Source organism: Hemiscyllium ocellatum, chromosome 5 (assembly GCF_020745735.1).
Source record: "Hemiscyllium ocellatum isolate sHemOce1 chromosome 5, sHemOce1.pat.X.cur, whole genome shotgun sequence".
In the NCBI taxonomy this organism is placed as follows: Eukaryota; Metazoa; Chordata; class Chondrichthyes; order Orectolobiformes; family Hemiscylliidae; genus Hemiscyllium; species Hemiscyllium ocellatum.
Genome location: NC_083405.1, coordinates 61802429 through 61823505, shown reverse-complemented (window position 1 = coordinate 61823505; position 21077 = coordinate 61802429). Strand labels below are relative to the sequence as shown.

Sequence of the window (21077 nt, the reverse complement as noted above, 5' to 3'; positions counted from 1 at the left end):
TTGTTTTTGTTGTGGTACAGGCTTTAATTAAGCCAATGAAGAAACAAACTTGTTTTATACTAACGAGAGTTGAATCCATAGTAATTATTACACTGATGGAGGTGGCTTGTTGACTGTATGTATGAAATAGATGTTGCTGTAAATATGCAGTGTTGATTATAGACCATTAACTCATTCTGTCATGTTAGCATTAAACTCACATTATTAAAAATTCTCCAGAAAGTAAATGAATCTGCCCAGTTCAGGAATGATTGTGACAGCAGCAGCAGCTAGATCTGGTGGATTGCCATTTCATTCACAGAGAAAACAGTAAGCTCCAATCTGAGGAAGAGGGAACAGTGGAGGGGTTTGGGTCTAGCCATTCTGCTTATAGGTCAATACTTGTTTTGGGAATGGAGCAAAATTTGTGAGTGTTCACATAGTAAATTTGGAATTCTCAAAGGTGGGACTTTCATTAAGCCAAGCAGAAAATGTTCCTGACAGGTTCATGGTCACCTTCATGGCTAGGCAATGATCCCGTGCTCCAGCTGATGTGGAACAAGTTTCTCTGTTGTACCATTACAGGTTTGGTGTTCACTTTTATTATTTGAATGATGTTGGCTCTGGCATTAGCCAGGATCGTGGTAGGTGAACGGAATGGATGGAACCTTTGCTTCTGTATATGTCCAATATGCAAAGGAGCAATGGAATCTGCACTTCACATATTTGTAGGTTCTCAAAGCTACAATTCCATTCAATTTAACCTTGCATTGAATTAAATATTATCAATATCACCTGTTTCTTCATGTGCACATATCCACTGACCAAACCAAAGTGTTAAGTGCATTAGTCAGGGGTAAATATAGGGTAGGGGAATGGGTCTGAGTGGGTTACTCTTCGGAGGGTCAGTGTGGACTTGTTGGGCAGAAGGGCCTGTTTCCATACTGTATGGGATCTAATCTAATCTAATAAAAAAACACTGGCCATTCAGACTTATGTAATGATTGAACTTGGACATTTTCCTTTCACTGAGAAGCATTCTAAAATACTCTGCTGGGTTTCCCTGAATTAAGCCTGGATCAAGGAAGAAATGCTAGCTGCCATTGCGATCTGGCTATCTAGCAGTTCCCCTCTCAAGCTTCATTAGCTATGCAGTAGCCCAGGCTCTTGGCTGATGGAGGTCATAGGAGGGCACAATCAGCGTATAAATATTGGGATTAGATCCCTGGAGAAACGCCGGATCAATTTGTTTTGTTATGCAAGCCATTATCAAAAATAAACAGTTAAAAAAAAGTTCATGATCACTGCAAATGTAACTTTTAACCTTGTTCTCAAATAGATTCTAAGATTGATTTTGTCCCAAATTTCAGTCCTTGCAGTTCCCTGACAAACAACAGAATTTATTTCTAGCTGACACCCAAACACAGATGTGCATGTATGGATAATAAACATTGCATGTACGTACTCTAATGTTGTACTGTGCAATTGAATGTATGGGTTAAAGCAGAGATGTAAAGATTGATCTCATTATCCTGTACCTACAGTTCATGTGTGGGAGCTCATGACCCTCACTGTGGCTGGGATCTGACCGCAAAGAAATGCACAACGTTAGAAGAAAGTACAAATGTGAATAAGTGGGAGCAAGAACTCGATTTGTGCCCAGTGAGTATGTTCCCACATTGGCTGATGTTCATGAATGAATCGTTTTCTTTACCTCTCCATTCACCAGTCATGTTTTTCTCTCTCTTTCATGTGAGTTACAGTGCATCCCTATGGTGTGGTAGGAAAATGGTGACTTGACCTTTATTTTCATTCACAAAATTCCCACATCTTTTCAAATCTTCAAACATTTTTGATGAAACATGGTTGAGTTGGTTGATTCAAGCAATTGCTCATGTGTTGCTGACTCATTATTCTTCTTTAGTTCTTCACTGAAGAGTTATACCAATGATTAAATGTGGAGAAAAATCATTTTTTAATATTTCTATAACACCCTGCTCAGAGATGCTAATGCACGTGGGACTTGAACCTAGGTCTCCCAGCTCAGTAGTAAGGACACTACCACTGCACCAAAGACACTAACATTTATCTTTTAATAAAATGTTGCAAACACTTGTTATGACCAAGTGGGGAGGGGGAATTCTGCCCTCGTTCCAACCCTTGGTTGGTTGCATTAAATATTTTAATTTTTTCTAGCACATAGCTATCACCTTTTGAATAAAACGATTTCTAGAAAGTGAAGGATCCTTATACCATGGTCTTCTTGAATGAAGAGAAATGTTATTATTTGCTAATGTTGAAAAAAAAATGGAAAAGCGTGAAACACGCAGAATGGTAAAGCACAATCGTAAACTTTGAAGCAAGGAGGGATTGATTGGCACCAAAAAACAAGGTGTAGGGGCGATTAAGGACAAAAAATGCATTTACACTAGGAAATGAGAGGCATGGCTAAAGTGTGAAGTGAGGTCTTTGGAATCATCAGCACAGATTCAGTAAAGAAAAACTACATGTAACTAACTTGCTTCAGATCTCTGAAGAGGTAACAAAATCTTGATGAAGAGAAGACTGTTGATGGTTGCACTTGAACTCCCAAAAAAGCTTTCAATACAATGCTACACAGCAGACTTGCGAGGAAAGGCATAGCTCGCGCAATAAAAAGCACAGTAGCAATGCGGATACCAAATTAGCTGAAGGATTAAAAAAAGTAATTTTTAAATGTGCATTTGAGGCTGGAAGAAGCTTTGTGATGGAGTACTTGACAGCTCAGTATTAGGATCCGAGCTTTTGTTGTTATGATCCAATTCCTGAGATATCCATAAAGATAATTCACAGAAAATGGGAGTCTAACCGCATCAAACACATACTTACATACTGCAGTCCAAACAAACAAACAAAAACACTCCTTTATCCTCAAGATGTCTAAAACTACTGAGGTGACTATAATGGGCACCTCAGACCATCCGCCTACCATCATCTCTGCTGCTTTCTAGAGAGTGGTGGATTCTGGAATGCACTGCCCAGCAGGTGAGTGGAGGCAGGAAACTTCATCTTTAAAAGTACTTGGATTAGCATTTAAAATGTCATAACATTCAAAGCTATGGGCCAAGTGCTGGAAACTCAGGTTAGTAGATAGGCTGGTGCAGACTGAAAGGATTGAAGGGTCTCTTCTATGCTGTATGACTTTCTGACTGTTTATCATAGAATAACAGAATCCCTACAGTATGGAAGCAAACCATTCAACCCATTGAGTCCACACCAACCCACCAAAGAGCATCTCACTCAGATCCACCCCTCTACCCTATCTCTGTAACCCTGCATTTCTCATAGCTAATCCACCTAGCCTGCATCTCCCTGGAAACTATGGACAAATTAGCATGGCTAATCCACCTAATCTCCACATCTTTGGACTGTGGGAGAAAACCAGACCATCTGGAGGAAACCCCCGCAGGCACAGGGTGAAAGTATAAACTCCACTCAGACAGTTGGCCAAGGATGGAATCAAATGCAGGTCCCCATTGGGCCACCATGCTATCCTAAACTCATTATTTTAGTTTCACTATTGAGCGTAAGCTCCCACTAGCTTTGTCTGGTGAACTACAGCATCTTGGTGCCTGTGGCTTCTCTCCCTCTCCTGGATTCTCGTTGTAAAACTAAGTTTTTAACTATATGGAACAGAATTAGTATTTCTCCATTTGTTAATTCAAAATATTTATACATCCAACAAGAATGACATTAATTTTTTTTTGGAAGATGATAATTACGTGGCATAACCCAGATAGCAAACATCCTTAAATTGACTGACAGATTCTAGTTGGATGCCCATTGCTTGAGCAATATCTTGGTTGTTGTCAGTGAAGTGATTACAGTTTATTTAGAATCATTAAATAAAATTCAACAGCTTGTTTACAATGCACAAGTAAACACATTCCAGAGAAGGAAGTTAAACACTTCTGACAGAGGAATGTGGTTAGTAAGTATGGGCAGATCTTGCGGGTTTAGAGTTATGATCCAAGTTCAAGAAACTCTGTGCAGGATGTGGTAAAGAATGCTGAACAGGTAGGTTTATCTACCCTTGGCACCTATACAGTTCCACCTGAGTGAAAATTGAAACTTAATGTTCTGTAGCAATAATGGTAACTTAAAAATGCTTCAGTACTTCCACAATTTACACATTACAATTATTAGATTTATAAGATCATACTTTGGAACTGCGTCTTTAAACTTAGAGTGAAATAAAGGAGTATGGTAACATGCACTGAAGACGGTCTGACAACAGATCTGGGAGATAAATGATCAAGATTAAAAGGCAGCCAAGATTCTTTTACTTGAAAAAGGATGCAGTGTATTTTATCCAATTAAAGTTATCTTACTGGGAAAAGGGTGCATTGTATACTGTAGTGAAGACAACTATGATGTTGGTGGATGTGTTGGTTCTAGGACCCAGTTAAGTGTTTAAAAATATAAGGTTGCAAAAGAGTATACTTTAAATAGTGCATTTTATTTCAGGATAGGATAGAGTTGAAGTTTAAAGAATAACTAAATGGCATTCTATCCATGTACAACGGCCACATGATTCACATTGTCATGTGAAGGGTGCAGAAGAAGCATTGCAAAGATTGGGTTATGGACTTTACCTAAAATATCACAGGATATGACAGACAGATGGGTTTGAACTAACAAACGGAAAAATAATAATTCTGTTACACATCTAGTAAATAAAACTAAGTTTTTAGGTTATTGCATTTAATCTGTAGCCCAGATGATGCAATTTGATTGCTTTAGTTTCATGTTGACTGTAGAGTTGAAGCTTCCTGAATCAGGTTCACTTACAGGTGTATGAAAGTCAAAGTAGATGCTGGAGATCTTAATTAATAACAGTTTTGGAGAAAATCAGCAGGTCTGGTAGCATCTGTGCAGAAATGAACAGAGTTAATGTTTTGAGTCCAAAATGATTTTAATTTGGAACCCATGAGGTGTCTCACCTTTTCAACTATCAAATGTTGTAACGCTGTCACATTGGTTTGAACCATCAATAAAGTAACTGCTTTAGTTTTGTGTGATGTGCAGTGAGTTTGCACAAAATACAAACCAATGGGCATCATAGGATGATTATATTCAGCCTAATCTTTGGAATAAATAGATTGGTATAATTGTGCAAAATTTCAGACAATTATATCTTATTTACTTTGAATCAAATTGTTTTTAAATGATTGCATAAGGGGCGTGAGGTGGTGTAGTGATAATGTCAGCTGGATTAATAATTCAGAGACTTGATCTAATGCTCTGGGGACACAGAGCTGCCACAATGGCAGCTGGTGCAGTCCCCTCTTTGGCGGTATCAGCCATGGTGGCCCCGATGGATGTAGCTGCCTCAGATGTGGGGCAAATCCTTTGTAGGCATGTTACTGCACACCATCCACTGATCAGAACATGTGGTAGGCAGCTCTCTGTGTTCAATAGAGAGATTCTATTAGCAGGAAAGTCTCATCTGCGGTAAGCCCCCTTGTGCATTGCCACCTGGTCCTGAGGAAGAACATCACCTTCCCATATATCTTGGATGCAGTGATAACAATGGGCCACTAACTACCTCTGCTATAGCTGCTACCTCAATGGTCAAAATGAGGTGGGGGGGAGGGGGAACCTTCTAGACCAGAGACCCTAAATAAATCTAGTCCCATTTGCCAGCATTTAGCCCATATCCCTTTTATACCCTTTCTATTCATATACCCATCCAAATGCCTTTTAGATGTTATAAATTGTACCAGTGTCCATCACTTCCTCTGGCAGCTCATTTCATACATGCACCACCCTCTGTGTGAAAACATTGCTCTTAAGTTCCTTTTAAATATTTTCTCTGTCACTTTAAACCCTATGCTCCCTAACTTTGGACTCCCCTACACATGGCTATTCCCCCTATCCATGCCCTTCATGATTTTACAAACCTCAGCTTCCGATGCTCCAGGGAAAACAGCCGTAGCCTATTCAGCCTTTCTCTATAGCTCAAACTCTCCAACCCTGGCAGCGTCCTTTAAATCTCTTCTGAAGCCTTTCAAGTTTCACAACATCCTTACATGCAAAATTCCAATAGTGGCCTAACCAATGTCCTGTGTAGCTGCACCATGACCTCCGAACTTCTACAATCAATGTACTGACCAATAAAGAGAATCATACCAAATGTCATCTTCACTATCCTATCCATCTGTAATTGTACTTTCAAGGAGCTATGAACCTGCACTCCCCAGAATCTTCCCATTTAAGTGTATAGGTCCTGCCCTGATTTGCCTTTCCAAAATGCAGCACCTCACATTTATTTAAATTAAATTCCATACACCGCTTCTCAGCCCATTGGCCCATCTGATCAAGATCCCGTTGTAATTTGGCTTGTTAGATTTATTTACGAAGATGGCCAGGATCCAGAATTACAAACTCATGCTAAACTCCCTGGTTCTTCAGCCGAGTTAGTATGACATCATCAGATAGGCTGGAACTCAGTGCACCTTCAATATTAACTCTTTCAGAACCATTTCCTCATACAACGTCTTCGAAATTTAGCTATGTTAGTAATTGTCCTCAACAGGGGATGGGGGAATTTCCAAGCATGTTGCCAGGACTGGAAAATTACAGCTGTGAGGAAATGTTAGGTCGGCTGGGGCTGTTTTTCTTGCACCAGAGGGGGCTGAGGAAGATTTGATTGAGAGTTACAAAGCTTTGAGGAGACTGGTTGGAATGAATAGAATGGACCTAATTTCCTTAGTAGAGAGTTTAGTACTATAGGGCATAGACGTAAAATGACTGATAGAAGGTTTACAGGGGGAAATGAGAAAAATATTTTTCACTCAATAGGTGATAGGAGTCTGGAACTCACAGCCTGAAAAGGGGAATAGAAGCAGAAACTCTTGATTCATTTAAACAGTGTCTGGATATGCACCTAAATCTCAAAGGCCATGGAGCAAGAACTGAAAAATGGGATTAAGCTGGGTGGTTATGCTGGGCAGAACCACGATGGCTGTTTTTTTTTCTATATTTGCTAAATATTCTAAATATCTAAAGAGAAGGAATACGTGGGAGTAGCAGTATATGAATTGCTCATTAGGATAGCCACTTGGGCATGATAGGTCAAATAGTCTTCTGTGCAATAATAGTTCTATGGCTCCATGACAAGGGAGAGGTTTGAAATGGGACACGCTTTGCCACCATGTCAACTCTCAACCATCACCACAGCAGGTGGTGAGATTTAGCTGCACAGGAGAACAAGATATGTCTGCTGGAGTTGTGACCTATTTGATTTGATTCATTTATTGTTGTCATCTATACAGAGATGCAATGAAAAGTATTATTTTATAAACTAACCACATAAATCATATCTTACATAAGTACATCAGACTAATAGGACAGAATGCAGAATATAGTGTTACAGCTATGGAGAAGACGCAGAGAAAGATCAATTTTAATATATGAGAGCTCCATTCATAAGTCTGATAACAGCAGGAGGAGAAGCTGTTCTTAAATCTATTGGTACATATTTTCCAATTTTTGTATCTGTGCCTTTAGGAAGAGGATGGAAGAGAGTATAACTGGGATGGAAGGGGACTTTGATTCTGTTGGCTGCTTCCCTGAGGCAGTGGGAAGTGTAGATGGAGTCAATGAAAGGAAGGCTTTTTTTCGTGATGGATTGGTCTGTGTTCACAACTCTCTGTAATTTCTTGTGGTTTTGGGTGTAGCAGTTGCCATACCAAGCTGCGATGCATCTAGATAGGATTCTTTCTATGGTACATCTATAAAAATTGGTAAGCATCACAAAGAACAAAAGAACAAAGAAAGTTACAGCCCAGGAATAGGCCCTTCGGCATTCCAAGCCTGAGCCAATCCAAATCTACTGACTAACCTGTCGTCCAATTCCTAAGCATGTGTATCCCTCTGCTCCCCATCTACTCATGCGTCTGTCCAGATGCATCTTAAATGAATCTACCATGCCTGCCTCTACTGCCTCAGCTAGCAATGCGTTCCAGGTAAAGTACTTGCCATGTGTACCCCCCTTAAACTTTTCACCTGTTGTGGACATGCTAAATTTCCTTAGCCTTCTGAGGAAGTAGAGGCATTGGTGTGCTTTCTTGTCTGTAGCTGGACCAGGATAGATTGTCGGTGTTATTTACTCTGAGGAACTTGAAGCACCTCCATCTCTGCACCATTGATATTGGCAAGGGCATGTCCTTCAGTACGCTTCTGGCGTTGATGACCAGCTCCTTTGTTTTTTTGACATTGAGGGAGAGATTATTGTCATTGCACTATGCTACTAAGCTAGCTCCTTCCTGTACTGTGTCCTGTTGTTCTTTAAGATCCAAACCACTACAGTGGTGTCATCAGCAAATTTGTAAATAGAGTTACAGCTGAATGTAGCCACGCATTTGTGTGTATATGAGGAGTATAGTAAGGACTGAGTACACAGCCTTGTGGGGCACTGATGTTGAGGATTATTGTGGAGGAGGTGTTGTTGCCTATCCTAACTGATTGCAGTCTATGGGTCAGGTAGTTGAGGATCCAGTTGCAGAGAGGGGAGCAGAGACCAAGCTCTTGGAGTTTGGAGATGGGTTTTTGCTGGATTAAGCTGTTCAAGGCAGAGCTAAAGGCAATAAATATTAGTCTGACGTAGGTGTTCTTATTATTCAGATGTTCCAGGCATGAAGAAAGGGCCAGGGAGATAGTGTCTGCCCTGGACATATTGTGACAGTAGGTGAATTGTAGAGGATCAAGGTGATCTGGGAGGCTGGAGTTGATGTTACCATGACTAATCTCTGAAAGAATTTCATAATGTTGGATGTCAGAACCAATGGGTGGTGGTCATTAAGGAATGTTGCCTAATTTTTCCTTTTAATTTATCCCCGCTTATTTTCCTTTACTGAAAAGTAAATTCTGCTTTGCAAATATTTACATTACAAACCAACTGACTCTCATTGTTACCTTGACTGTGAAGGGCTTTTGTCTGAAATGTTGGTTTTCCTGCTCCTCGGATGCTGCCTGACTTGCTGTGCTTTTCCAGCACTACTCTAATCTTGACTCTAATCTCCAGCATCTTCAGTACCCACTTTAGCCCTGTACATCCTCACACCCTACTTCCTATAATTCTATAGCTTCTCCTAGTTTCTCCGTCTCTGTTGCATTTGATGATGCCAACTTCAACAAGGAAGCCTCTGAAATGGCCACCTTTATCCTCAACTGAGGATTCCCTAGCACCATATTTGACAGGGCCCTCAGCTGGATCTGCCCTATCTCCCACATTTTAGTCCTCATCCCCTTTCTTCTCTCCCAGCGTGCCCATTATCCTCACCTACCACTCCACTAGCATCCACGTCCAGAGGATCATTAGCCGCCATTTCTGCCACCCTAAGTGGGATACCACCATCAGACATATATTCCTTTCCCCTCCCTGTCAGCCTTCCACAGGATCGTGACCTTCGAGACACATTGGTCCACCTCTTCTTCACTCCCAACACCCCCCAGTCCCACAGCACCTACCCCTGTAATTGTAGAAGGTTCTAACACCTGCCCATTTACTTCCTCCCTCCTCAGTATCCAAGGGCTGAAAGACATCTTCCAGGAGAAGCAGTGTTTTACCTGTACTTCACTCAATTTAATCTACTGTATTCGCTGCTCACAAAGTGGTTACCTCTACTTTGGGGAAACAAAGCATAAATTGAGTGACCACTTTGAAGAACATCGACATTCTGTCTGCAGAAACAAACCTGAGCTTCCAGTTGTCTGCAACTTTAACACCACCTTGCTCCCTGGCCAACATCTCTCTCTCAGGCTTGCTCCAGTGCTCCAACAAACCTCAGCAGAAGTTGGAAGAACAACACCTCATTTTCCACTTGTGAACTCTACAGCCTCAATATCATGTTCAACAATTTTAAGGCTTGAGGTACCTTCCCCCATGTCCTTCCCCTAACCCTCACACAGCGGGCCTTGTTATCATATGGTCTGCCATTATATACGACCCATTGTTAGCCACTAATAGTCCCCATTAGTAGCTATTCATTCTCCTAGGCTGACCGTTATCCGCTCCTTTGAATGTCCAACTGTTTTTTCTCTCTCTTTGGGCTCTGCCTCCCCCAATCCTATCTTTTGCATAAAAAAAAACAACTTTTTTCCTAGCTACTGTCAGTTCGGAAGAAGGGTCACTGGATCCAAAACATTGACTCTGCATTCTCTCCACAGATGCTGCCAGACCTGCTGAAATTTTCCAGCAATTTTTGTTTTTGTTTCTGATTGCTAGCATCCACAGTTCTTTCAGTTTTTTTTACACAGCTGATTCTTGCCTTTTGGATAGGATGGCATGGTGGCTCAGTGGGTAGCACTGCTACCTCACAGTGTTAGGGTCCTGGGTTCAATTCCAGCCTTGGGCAACTATTTGTGTGGAGTTTGCATATTCTCCCTGTGTCTGTGTGCAGGTGCCCTGGTTTCCTCCCACAGTCCAAAAATGAGTAGGTTAGGTGAATTGGCCTGCTAAATTGCCCAAAGTGCTTGGTGCATTAGTCAGAGAGAAATGGGTCTGGGTGGGTTTCTCTTTGGAGGGTTGGTGTGGACTTGTTGGGCTGAAAGGCCTGTTTCCACACTGTAGGGAATCTATTCTCTTAGGATGAACCCAATGAGAATCTCATTTCCCAAATGTTCTTGCAACGTGCATTATCTCTAAATACATTGACATATTCTGAAAGAATTGCAGTTTTTTTTCAATAAAATGTAAATAAATGCTGCAGAAGTTATTTACACAAGGATAAGCAAACAGATAGATAAACAAATAGTTAGCCTTCCCCCACATTTTATCTGGTAGGAAGCAACTTGTTGTCTGAGTTCATTTATTGTTTAATACTTTAATACAGAAGTTTGAAGGAAGTTAAAACAAGCTGAATCTATAAGAGTGTTGCCTTCTTTGATAATGATATTGCAATGTGACCTCTGAACTAATTTATTTCAGAGATTAATTTTGTTTACTACTATTAAGATTCATTGATGTTCTGTTAAAAACCGTCTTGTTTGACAAGCTGACATTGTACATAATAAGGTAGACTTTACTGTCTTTTCCGTGAATCCCAAGTGCTCGAGTTGGACATGAACAGTGTCCTGTGATAGCATGTGGAAACCACTAAATGTTGGAGAACTTTGGAAAATATAGACCCGAGTTCACCTTTCCTTTACCATGTCATGTTTCAAGTTACTCACTGTATCCCAAACAAGTACTTTTTAAACGAAATCTATCTGATTTAAAATAAGTATTTTTTCCAAAGACTCCCCAGGGTTTCTTTTCCAGAGATTGATCATGGTTAATATTCTTTAAGCAATCCAATGGTTGAAGTAAAATACTGGCGTCAATACACAAGGAATCAACTGTGATCAGTACTACTAAGTAGAATATGTACAATGTGACAAATAATGCTAAAACATACACAAGTCACAAACAAGCAAACAAAAACAGTAATTGCTGGAGAAACTCAACAAGTCTGGCAGCATCTGTGGAGAGATAAGAGTTAACTTTTGAGTCCAGTGGCCCTTCTTCAGAACTCCCATTAAGTCACACACCAGTATCAAGGATTCTTAAGATTTAAAATAACGAGCAAGGTTCATGAATAATAATGCATTATTTCCGATAGGTTGTATTTTGAAGACTAGGCTAATTCAAGACTCCATGTAGCTTCTTAGAGAACATCTACAATGATGGTTTATTGACATTTAGAACAGATTGTCAGAGCACATAATTATAAACTGAAGCAGCATGAAACTAGCTCAGCTTAAAAATTCAAGACTGACTTGGATCTTTTTCTATCAGCCATTCTGTTACTGGAGGCATGTAATGGTAAGATTTACATCCATGACCTGACCCATTACGCCTAATCATCTCCCTAATTTGCAAATATCTTGGAACAGTCTCCAAAGGGATAAAACTGTCCGAGAGGAAACACAGGAACATAGAAGTTAGGAGCACGAGTAGGCCATTCCACCCCTTGAGCCTGCTCCACCATTCAATATGATCATGGCTGATGATCGAGCTCAATACCCTAATCCCGCACTCCCCCGATATCCCTTGACATCTTTAGACACAAGAGCAATATCTACATCCTTCTTATGGACACACAATGTTTTGGCCTCAACCCCACTTTCTGAGATAATGAATTCCACAGACTCAACACTGTCTAGGTGAATACATTTCTCCTCATCTCAGTTCTAAAAAGGTTTACCTCTTATCTTTAAACTATGACCCCTGATTTGAGACCCTCATCATCAGGAACATTCCTCCTGCATCCAGCCTGTCTAGTCCTTTTAATATTTTACAGGTTTCTAAGAGATCTCCACCTCATTCTTCTGAATTCCTGTGAATACAGTCCCAACTGACTCAATCTGTCCTCATATGTCAGTCCTGCCACCCCTGGAATCAATTTGGTCAATGTTCTCTGCACTCATTCCCATTTGCATTCCCTATTACATACTGTATGTGATTGCTAGCCTTTTGTCCTTTATGCAAAGGGATTCCGAAATCCCTCTGTGTTGTAGCTTTCTGCAAATTCTTTATCAATTTAAATAATATTCATCTTCTCTTTTTCTGCCAAAGTTCATTATTTCACATTTCTCACGTTATATTACACCTGCAAAATTTTTTATGCATTCACTTAGCCTGCCTATGTCATTTTGTACACTGTTTGAGTCACCCTTACAAATATTTTTGTGTTGATTATATGTTGACATAATACATTTACCTTGTTTCTCCAAGTCAATAATATAAATGTGGCCCCAGCACTGATCCATGTTGCACTCCAACAGTTACAGGTTGCAACATGGACCTCTTCATCTCAACTCTCCTCTTTCATTGTTAGTCAATCCTCCATCAATTGAAACATACTGCCTCTGATACAATGAGCTCTTATCATATTAAGTAGCCAACATCTTCTGAAAATCCAAATAAATCATGTTCATTGTTTCCCCTTTGTCTAAACTGCTTGTTACCTCCTCAAAGGATTTTTAAAAATTGTCTGGTACCGTCCTGCAGTATGAAGCCATGCTGACTATTCTTGAGCACAGTATGTATTTCTAAATGCTCTACTATTACATAATTTATAAAAGACTCTAAAGATTTTTCCAAAATCAGTTGTGAAGCTAACTGTCTGATGGTTACTTCTTTTTTTTTATCTCCTTGCCTTTTTTAAAAATGATATTATATTGTCAGTTTTCCAATCCTCTGGCATTTTCCAGAATCTGAGAATTCTTGGAAGATTACAACCATTGCATGCACTATCTACTTCCTTTAATATCTAAGGATGCATCCTATCAGGTCCATGGACCTATTGATCTTTAACCCCTTGAGCACATGACATTTTTTCACTTGAGAATCTTGCAACCTTCTGGAGTCAATATTGAGTTAAATAATTGTTGTGCCTGAGCACCTTCTCCCATGTCCTTACCCCAACCCCCACATATCAGGCCTTGTCATCACATTGTCAGCCACTAATGGTCTCAGACCATTCTTTCTCCTGGGCTGACCTTTACCTTCTTTTGTCTGCCCAACTGTTTTTTCTCTCTCTGGGCTCCATCTCCACCTATCATTTACTCCTTCCCGTTCCTCTTGCCTAGCAGATATATCAACCTTTTGCTATCTACAATCACTTCTCAAGAAGGGTCACTAGACCTGAAAGATTAACTCTGCTTTCTCTCCATAGATGCTACCAGACATGCTGAGTGTCTCCATCAATTTCTGCTTTTGGTTATATCCCTAGACTCAGTCTCTAAGGGGCCAAAATGCAATTTGGCTTCTCTCGACCTTTTGATCTATTTAGGAAACTCTAGTTGACTATCTTAATATTACTTGCAAGTTTGCTTTCAAAGTTTATCTTGCCTGTCCTTTTTTGCTTCTGGTCATGTTTAGTTGGGTTTTAAAACTTTCTCAATCCTCTGGTTCACCAGAAATCTTTGCCACATTTTATGTTATTTCTTTCAATTTGGTTCTATCCTTAACTTTCCTGGTTAACCATGATTGGCTCATCCCTTTCCTAGAATTCTTATTCCTTCCCGGGTTATATATTTGCTGTGAAACATAGACTATATTCTTGAATGTTTGTCAATGTTTCTCAACCACCTTTGCTGCTAAACTCCTTTCCCCATCCATTCCAGCCAGCTCTGCCCTCGTAAATTTATAATTACCATTATTTAAGTGTAGCATAGTTGTTTCTGACCCAAGTTTCTCCCTCTCAAACCGAATGCTAAATTCTACTGTTATGGTCACTGTTTCCAGGGCAATATTTTACTCTGACATCAGTTTTAACCCTGCCTCATTATGTATCACTAAATCCAAAACAGACTGATCCTTGGTTGGATCCACAACGTATCGTTCTAGGAAACTGTCCCAAATACACTCCATGAATTGTTCATGTTGACTACTGCTGTCAATCTGCTATTCCAATTTACATGAAGATTAAAGTCATCTATGGTGAATAAAGTGCCTTCTTATACACCTTCATAATTTCCAGATTTATGTGCTGTCCCATCATTTAGCAAAAGTTAGTGGACCTACAGAACAGTGCCACCTCCATCCATATTGGCTCTATGTCTCCTGATTCAAGATTGTTTCTTCCTATACCAACAATGTCATCCATCATACTTTCCTTTCTGCCTGTCCTTTTGAAAATGTACATACCCCCTGAATATTTAGTTCCTATTTTTGATATCCATGTATCCATGTCTCTGTAATGGCTATAAGCTCATCTCTATTAATCTGTATTTGTGATATTAATTCATCTATTTTGCTCTGACTAATACTACAAGCACTCAAGAGCCCTTAATTTTGCCTTTATGCCATTATTTTCTCTTTTGATTAATTACTCTGGTTTTCTATGTTTGTGTATTCTGTCCCATCCTGTCTCACTCTGAGTATCATTATCCAAATAGTTGTTATGTAATGCTACCACATCCTTTTACCCTTTGCCTTCTCTGAAACCATCCTCCCAGTTTAATCAGTTTAAAGCTTTCTTTACAGTCCAAATTATTTGATTCACCAGGAGACTAATTCAACTGAAGCCCATCCGTCTTGAAGTGCTCCCATCTACCCGAATTATGTACACAAACTAAAACCCGTTACACCCACCCCAATCTTATAGCCACACATTTAACTCCTTAACTTTATTTACCCTATGCCAGTTTGTCTGTGGCTCAGGTTGTAGTGCAGAGATTATTACCTTGTGATTCTTTCTAATTTAGCTCCTAAATGTTTTTTAACCCTGGCACTGGGCAGACAACAATTTTCAGGACTCCCACTCTCAGCTACAGAGAACAGTATTTATATCCCTTGTGCCTCCCTTGCATTGCTACATTTCCATTTCCTCTCCCTTCTCTAATAGTTCCCTGTACCAAGGTGCCATTGTCACTTTACTCATGCTCCCTGCAGTGCACAGTTTTGTCTGCACGGCTTACAAGAACCTTGTAATGTTGGACAGTTGAGGGGGCGAAGGCTCCTCAATTGTTACTCCTAGGTCCTGAAACTTGCCTCATTTGATGTCACACCTACCTGTTGAACTTGGGGTGAGGGATGTGACCACCTTCTGCAGCAAAGTGTCCAGGTAACTTTGTCCTTCCCTGACGTAGTGGAATGTCTGTAACTGAAATTCCAGCTTTGCAACTCCACTCCAAAGTTTTCCTTTCAATATGGATGCGTTTGTTTTGGATTATGTTGGTGTCCAGCAACTTGCACATATTTCAGCAGCAACACATCACCCATTCTATCATCGCTATTGTATTTGACTTTGTTACTTGAGATTCTCTGCCCTTTACACTTTACTGCAATGATATTTCATTTTTATAAACTAAACAACAAAACCTCCACAGGAGAAATCCAATACTTCAGCAGTTTAAAGAAATGAGAAAACAAAACACGAGAGAATTAAACATAAAAGACTTTACTTTTACTTTAAAGACTAGAAACATTCATCAATCCCACACACCGATCAATTTCTTTACCGGTGCATACATCATGTTGTGGTTCATGACAATAGTCTGCTAATAGTCTCACTGCAGGCAATCTTCTTGATCCACATCTTTTACCCTATTCTACTCATCTCTGGAGAGTTTACTTTGTGCAGTAAACACTAGTTAAAGCATCTCTGCCCCACTTTGACTAGAATTTCCACACAAGATTAAATTTCCAACAGTATTGTCAGTAACCTACTCAGCCTTTATCTCACTCTGCTGCATGCAACACTGAACAAGCTCCTTACTATTTCAGCTTAACAGTTGTATCTGACTCATATTTTTCCCTCTCAGACTGACATCTAAAGTCTACCATATTACGGTCACTGTTTCCTGGAGAATCTTTTACTCTGACATCATTTATTAAACTTGCCTCACAATGCATCCTCAAATCTGAAATAGCCTAAAGTAGTAATGTTGTGGCTGGTCTACAACATACTGTTCCAAGAAACTGTTCCAAATGCAATCTATAAATTCTCCTCAGGGTTCCTTTATCAATTGACTATTCCAATCCACATGGAGACTATTGTAGTTCTACCTACACTGTGGCCATGACCATTTTGGCAATTTATTAGTGCAAACAAATAACTGAAATTGTAGTATAACAGTTCTATTTTATTGTTGTAAATGTAAGTAGATAACTTGAAGGATGTAGCTTCAAAATAATTTTGTTTTAGTAAACTCTTTTAATGATCCAACTTTGTGATCTTACTGTTATATTGTATAATCAATAAGTCTAATACTTTGGGCAATAATGTCAGTGTTATACACTTTAGAAACAACTTGTGTTATTTGAAAGTAAATCATTTCAAATCCTTGGTGTTGTTAAAGATAATGATGAATTTTCTGTTTAAATAGTTAGCTTGTTATAGTAATAAACCAGTTTTTTAAAATTAATGTCAAAATTACTCAAAAGAAGTTGAAAAAGACTTACATTTATGTAGAACTTTTCACAACTTCACAATTGTCAGCAATTACAATTAATAAACGGGAATGGTGTTAACTTCATTTACAGCCAATGGGGTTTTGGTTACAAATGAGTTGTGCATCTGTAGTACTGCTGAAATAATGTAAACATGATAGCCAATATGAGCACAGCAAAGTCTTACCAATTACAATATATAATGACCAAATCATCTGTTCTTGTGGTGTTGGTTGAGAGATAAATATTCCTGACCATCCTCCAAATGGTCCCATGAAATCTTTCAGATCCACCTGAAAGGATAGGCAGTACCTCAGGTTGATGTGCGATCCGCAAAAGGGAAAGCAGTATTCCCTCACTACTGGGTTGTGTTCTTAAGCCTCTGGAACATCTCTTAAGTCTGTAACCTTCTGCCTTGGAGACAAGAGTGTTATTACTCAGCTACAGTCGACACTAATTCATTCCTTTTCCTAGATTCCAGATCCAGATTAATGATCTTCGGGCAGACATTCTGGGGTTCCTTGCCCAGTGAAAATGTTGCTTCTGAGGGTTCAAGATCAAATGCAAGTTCACAAACAATTTTGAAGCTTTACTATTCACATCCAATAACAAAGCAACCTTCTAGATTTCAATGTTGGGTGATGCTCCAACTGCAGCAAAGCAATGATCTAACATAACTCAGTTCAAACTGCTGCCATTGTCCGAATGGTTAATGTGCTGTTTAAATCTTCTGTAGAGGCTTGTCAATGCAAAACTCATTTGTGCAAAGTGGCAGAATAGCTTTAGGGCATCATTGCACTAATACCTCACAGTAGAGATTGACTTTTCAATCAATGCATTCAGTGATATCATTACATACCTCTGGAATGGGTGGGACTTGAACCCAGGTGTCTTGGCAGAGAGGCAGGGACATTACTACTGTGCCAGAATAACGATCAGTTCTTCAGGGCTGTGTTTTAAGTCTAACCAGATTTAAATGTTTTGATGATGGCCTTCCCTCAATAATTAAGGTCACAAATGGGGACAGTTTCCAATGATTGCACAATGTTCAGCTCCAATTGTGATTCCTCAAACAGTCCATGTCTGTATGTAGTAGGTTTAAGGAGAATCCAAAGGGATTCTATATATACATTAAGGACAAAAGGGTAACAAGAAGAGAATAGGACCCCTCAAAGATTAGCAAAGCAGCCTATGTGTGCAACTGCAGGAGATGGAGGAGATAGTAAATGAGTATTTTGCATCAGTGTTTACTGTGGAGAAGGACATGGAAGATATAGAATGTGGGAAAATAGATAGTGACACCTTGAAAAATGTCCATATCACAGAGGAGGAGGTGCTGGATGTCGTAAACGTATAAAGGTGGATAAATCCCAGGACCTGTACCCTAGAATTCTGTGGGAAGTGATTGCTGGGCCCCTTGCTAAGATATTTGTATCATCGATAGTCACAGGTGAGGTATCAGAAGACTGGAGGTTAGCTAACATGATGCCACTATTTAAGAAAGGTGGTAAAGAAGAGCCAGGGAACTATAGACTGATGAGCCTGATATTAGTGGTGGGCAAGTTGTTGGAGGGAATCCGGAGGAACAGGATTTACATGTATTTGGAAAGGCAAGAACTGGTTAGGGTTCGTTAACATGGCTTTGTGTGTGGGAATCATGTGCTGACAGTTTAGTCTGACCTAAGTTCAATCTAATCCGAATTTAAAAGATAAACCTGACATTAATCTTTTATTGAACTATAAATTCTACACAAAACAGAAATTACTGGAAAGGGCTTAGTATGTCTGACAGAATCTGTGGAAAGAAATCAGAGTTAATGTTTTGGGTTCAGTGACCCTCCCTCACTACCAGAACATCTCAGAACTGTTCTGAAGGGTCACTGAACCTAAAACATCAACTCTTATGTCCCTCCACAGATGCTGCTAGACTTGCTGAGCCTTTCCAGCAATTTCTGCTTTTGTTACTGATGTCCAGCATCTGCAGTTCTTTCAAAATTCTGTAAATTCTACAGTCAGACCCTCTTGTGGCACATTGGTAGTGTTTCTACTCCTAGGCTAGGAGGCCTGGGTTCAAGTCCCACCTTCTCCAAAGGTATATAATAACAACCTTAAATAGGTTGATTAGAAAAGCAGGTCTCATGTTAAAAGATACAGTTGTAAGGGTTTTAGTTTAGAAGATTTGTAAATATCGGAGTCAATGATGAAGGGATACCATTGTAAAGGAATACAGTGCTTCATAAACAATTTCTTAAAATTATTACTCAAAATTTTCAATGCATTTTGGTATTATTACCATGTCTCTTTACATAGTTTGAAATATACTTTTTTTCAGTTTGAAATACAAGGCTATAAATGTGAAGGCTTTGAGAGAATACTTTATATTGACAGGACCTCTCTCTTGGAGCATTTTGGCATTAGGCCAGTAAAGGAAGAATTTGGTAAATATTTGAAAAGTTGAACTTCTCAAATTCTTGTGGAGAAGGTTACATGTAAACATTTCATTAGAAAATTAGGTTGAGATAGTGAAGTGTCTAGTATCTTATTATCTGTGCTGAAAGCATTTACATTGTGAAACAAAAGAGCATTAAGAGAAAACTAAAAGATTTAGTTCTGAGCTGAGGACTTGTTTCTTCTGTAAGACCTTTTGAAGTATCTGAGACAATCACAATTTAAATGTTGTTTCCTGTATCTTACACTATAAATTCATTACCAAATTCTTCTCATATTTTTCTCATTATATTCTTCCCATTTCATTACCAGATTTTTCTCATATTCTTGATCTCTCCCCATCACACTGAAAGAGATTAAACTTAGTTTTCCCATCATTGTATTGGTCTTCCAACATTGATGTTATTTTAATTACATTGCCAAACACTACTGCAGAAATCAGAAACAATTTTATTGATGAGTCTGTGAACTTGATTCAGCCCTATTAAACTGTTTTCTTAAAAAACAAGATTTTTTGTGTGATGGAATTACATTGTTCTCAGCAATCATGAAACATGGCATGGACGGGTTGGACCGAAGGGTCTGTCTCCATGCTGTACATCTCTATGACTCTATGTTAGTTTTGAGTTGCAGCAAAGTAGGTCAATAAAAATAGTCTGTCCCTTGGGTTCAGTCCCAAAACTAAATAATAACAAAACATAACTTTATCATTTGGTTTTGGAGACTCTTGTAAACAGTACACTCTGTATTTTACTTCATATCCCAGAGATTGTAAATTGTCCTCTGATTATGTAGTTAAAGAATTAATAGGAAATAGAAGATCTGAGGCAGCTAATGTCGATAACTACCATTCTAATGGACAGCAAACCGAATTATTCATTTTTCATTTTATTTTATGTAGATAGCTCACAGTTTAGAAATTAATAAAGTTTCAAGCTATGATACATAATGAATATGAAATGCAGGAAAACAAATTTTCACATTGTTAAAAATGTGTTAAATGCAAAGATTTGTGAGAAATATTAATGTGAAATAATTAAATTGTCTTCAATTTGATTCCGGTTTGGGATGTACTGTTTCAATATTATTGCAATATACTTATATAACACATTGGAGTTCTAATGAAGACAATACCTATAATTATAACTGTGCAAAAACATTAGAATTATCACACTGTACTCCTGGAACCAAGGCAGTTTGTTTATTTCCAGAGAATATTTGAGCCTAATAACTTTTAATTTGCATGAACATGGCAATAGAGCACTTTTTACCTCTTGGCAATCTCAGTCATTCATAGAAGAACCAAAAAAAACTCTGGTGTGGAAATCTTCAAAAGTGGCCTGACAGATTGCTAAACCTATTAAATGACTATATGAGATTTTGGGTTTTATGAATGTTGGTAGATTGTGAAAGCAAAAAAAAATGATGCTAAAGCTGTATAATTCATGTGTTAGGCATAAGTGGATACGTTGGACCTAATTTTAATCTATTCGAAGCTCACCCACTTGCACAAGTTAAAATGGGTCACATTGAGTCCAATTCTGGACACCATTCTTTCAAAAAGATGCCAAGGCCTTGAAAAAGGTGCCAAGATTTACTGGAATTGTATCAGGATAAGAGTCTTCTGTTTAGTGAAAAGACTACAGAAGTTGGAATGTTCTCCGACAGCATAGAAGGTTTTGGGGGTATTAAATACAGGTTCTTACATTCCAAGACAATCCAGGTT

The 21077-nt window shown here is 39.0% G+C and overlaps 2 protein-coding genes across 2 annotated transcripts in view; both read left to right on the top strand.

Annotated features, from left to right (window-relative positions):
• Positions 1-21077, top strand: part of LOC132816195 (semaphorin-5A-like) — an 89334-nt gene that overhangs the window by 67163 nt on the left and 1094 nt on the right. Inside the window, exon 12 of the mRNA XM_060825692.1 lies at positions 1524-1641. Coding sequence (XP_060681675.1) covers positions 1524-1641 — 118 coding nt within the window. The remainder of the gene's footprint in view (positions 1-1523; positions 1642-21077) is intronic.
• The window catches only part of sema5a (sema domain, seven thrombospondin repeats (type 1 and type 1-like), transmembrane domain (TM) and short cytoplasmic domain, (semaphorin) 5A), a 236376-nt gene continuing 219251 nt past the window's right edge, over positions 3953-21077 (top strand). Inside the window, exon 1 of the mRNA XM_060824788.1 lies at positions 3953-4035. The gene's annotated coding sequence lies outside the window, so the exon portion shown is untranslated. The remainder of the gene's footprint in view (positions 4036-21077) is intronic.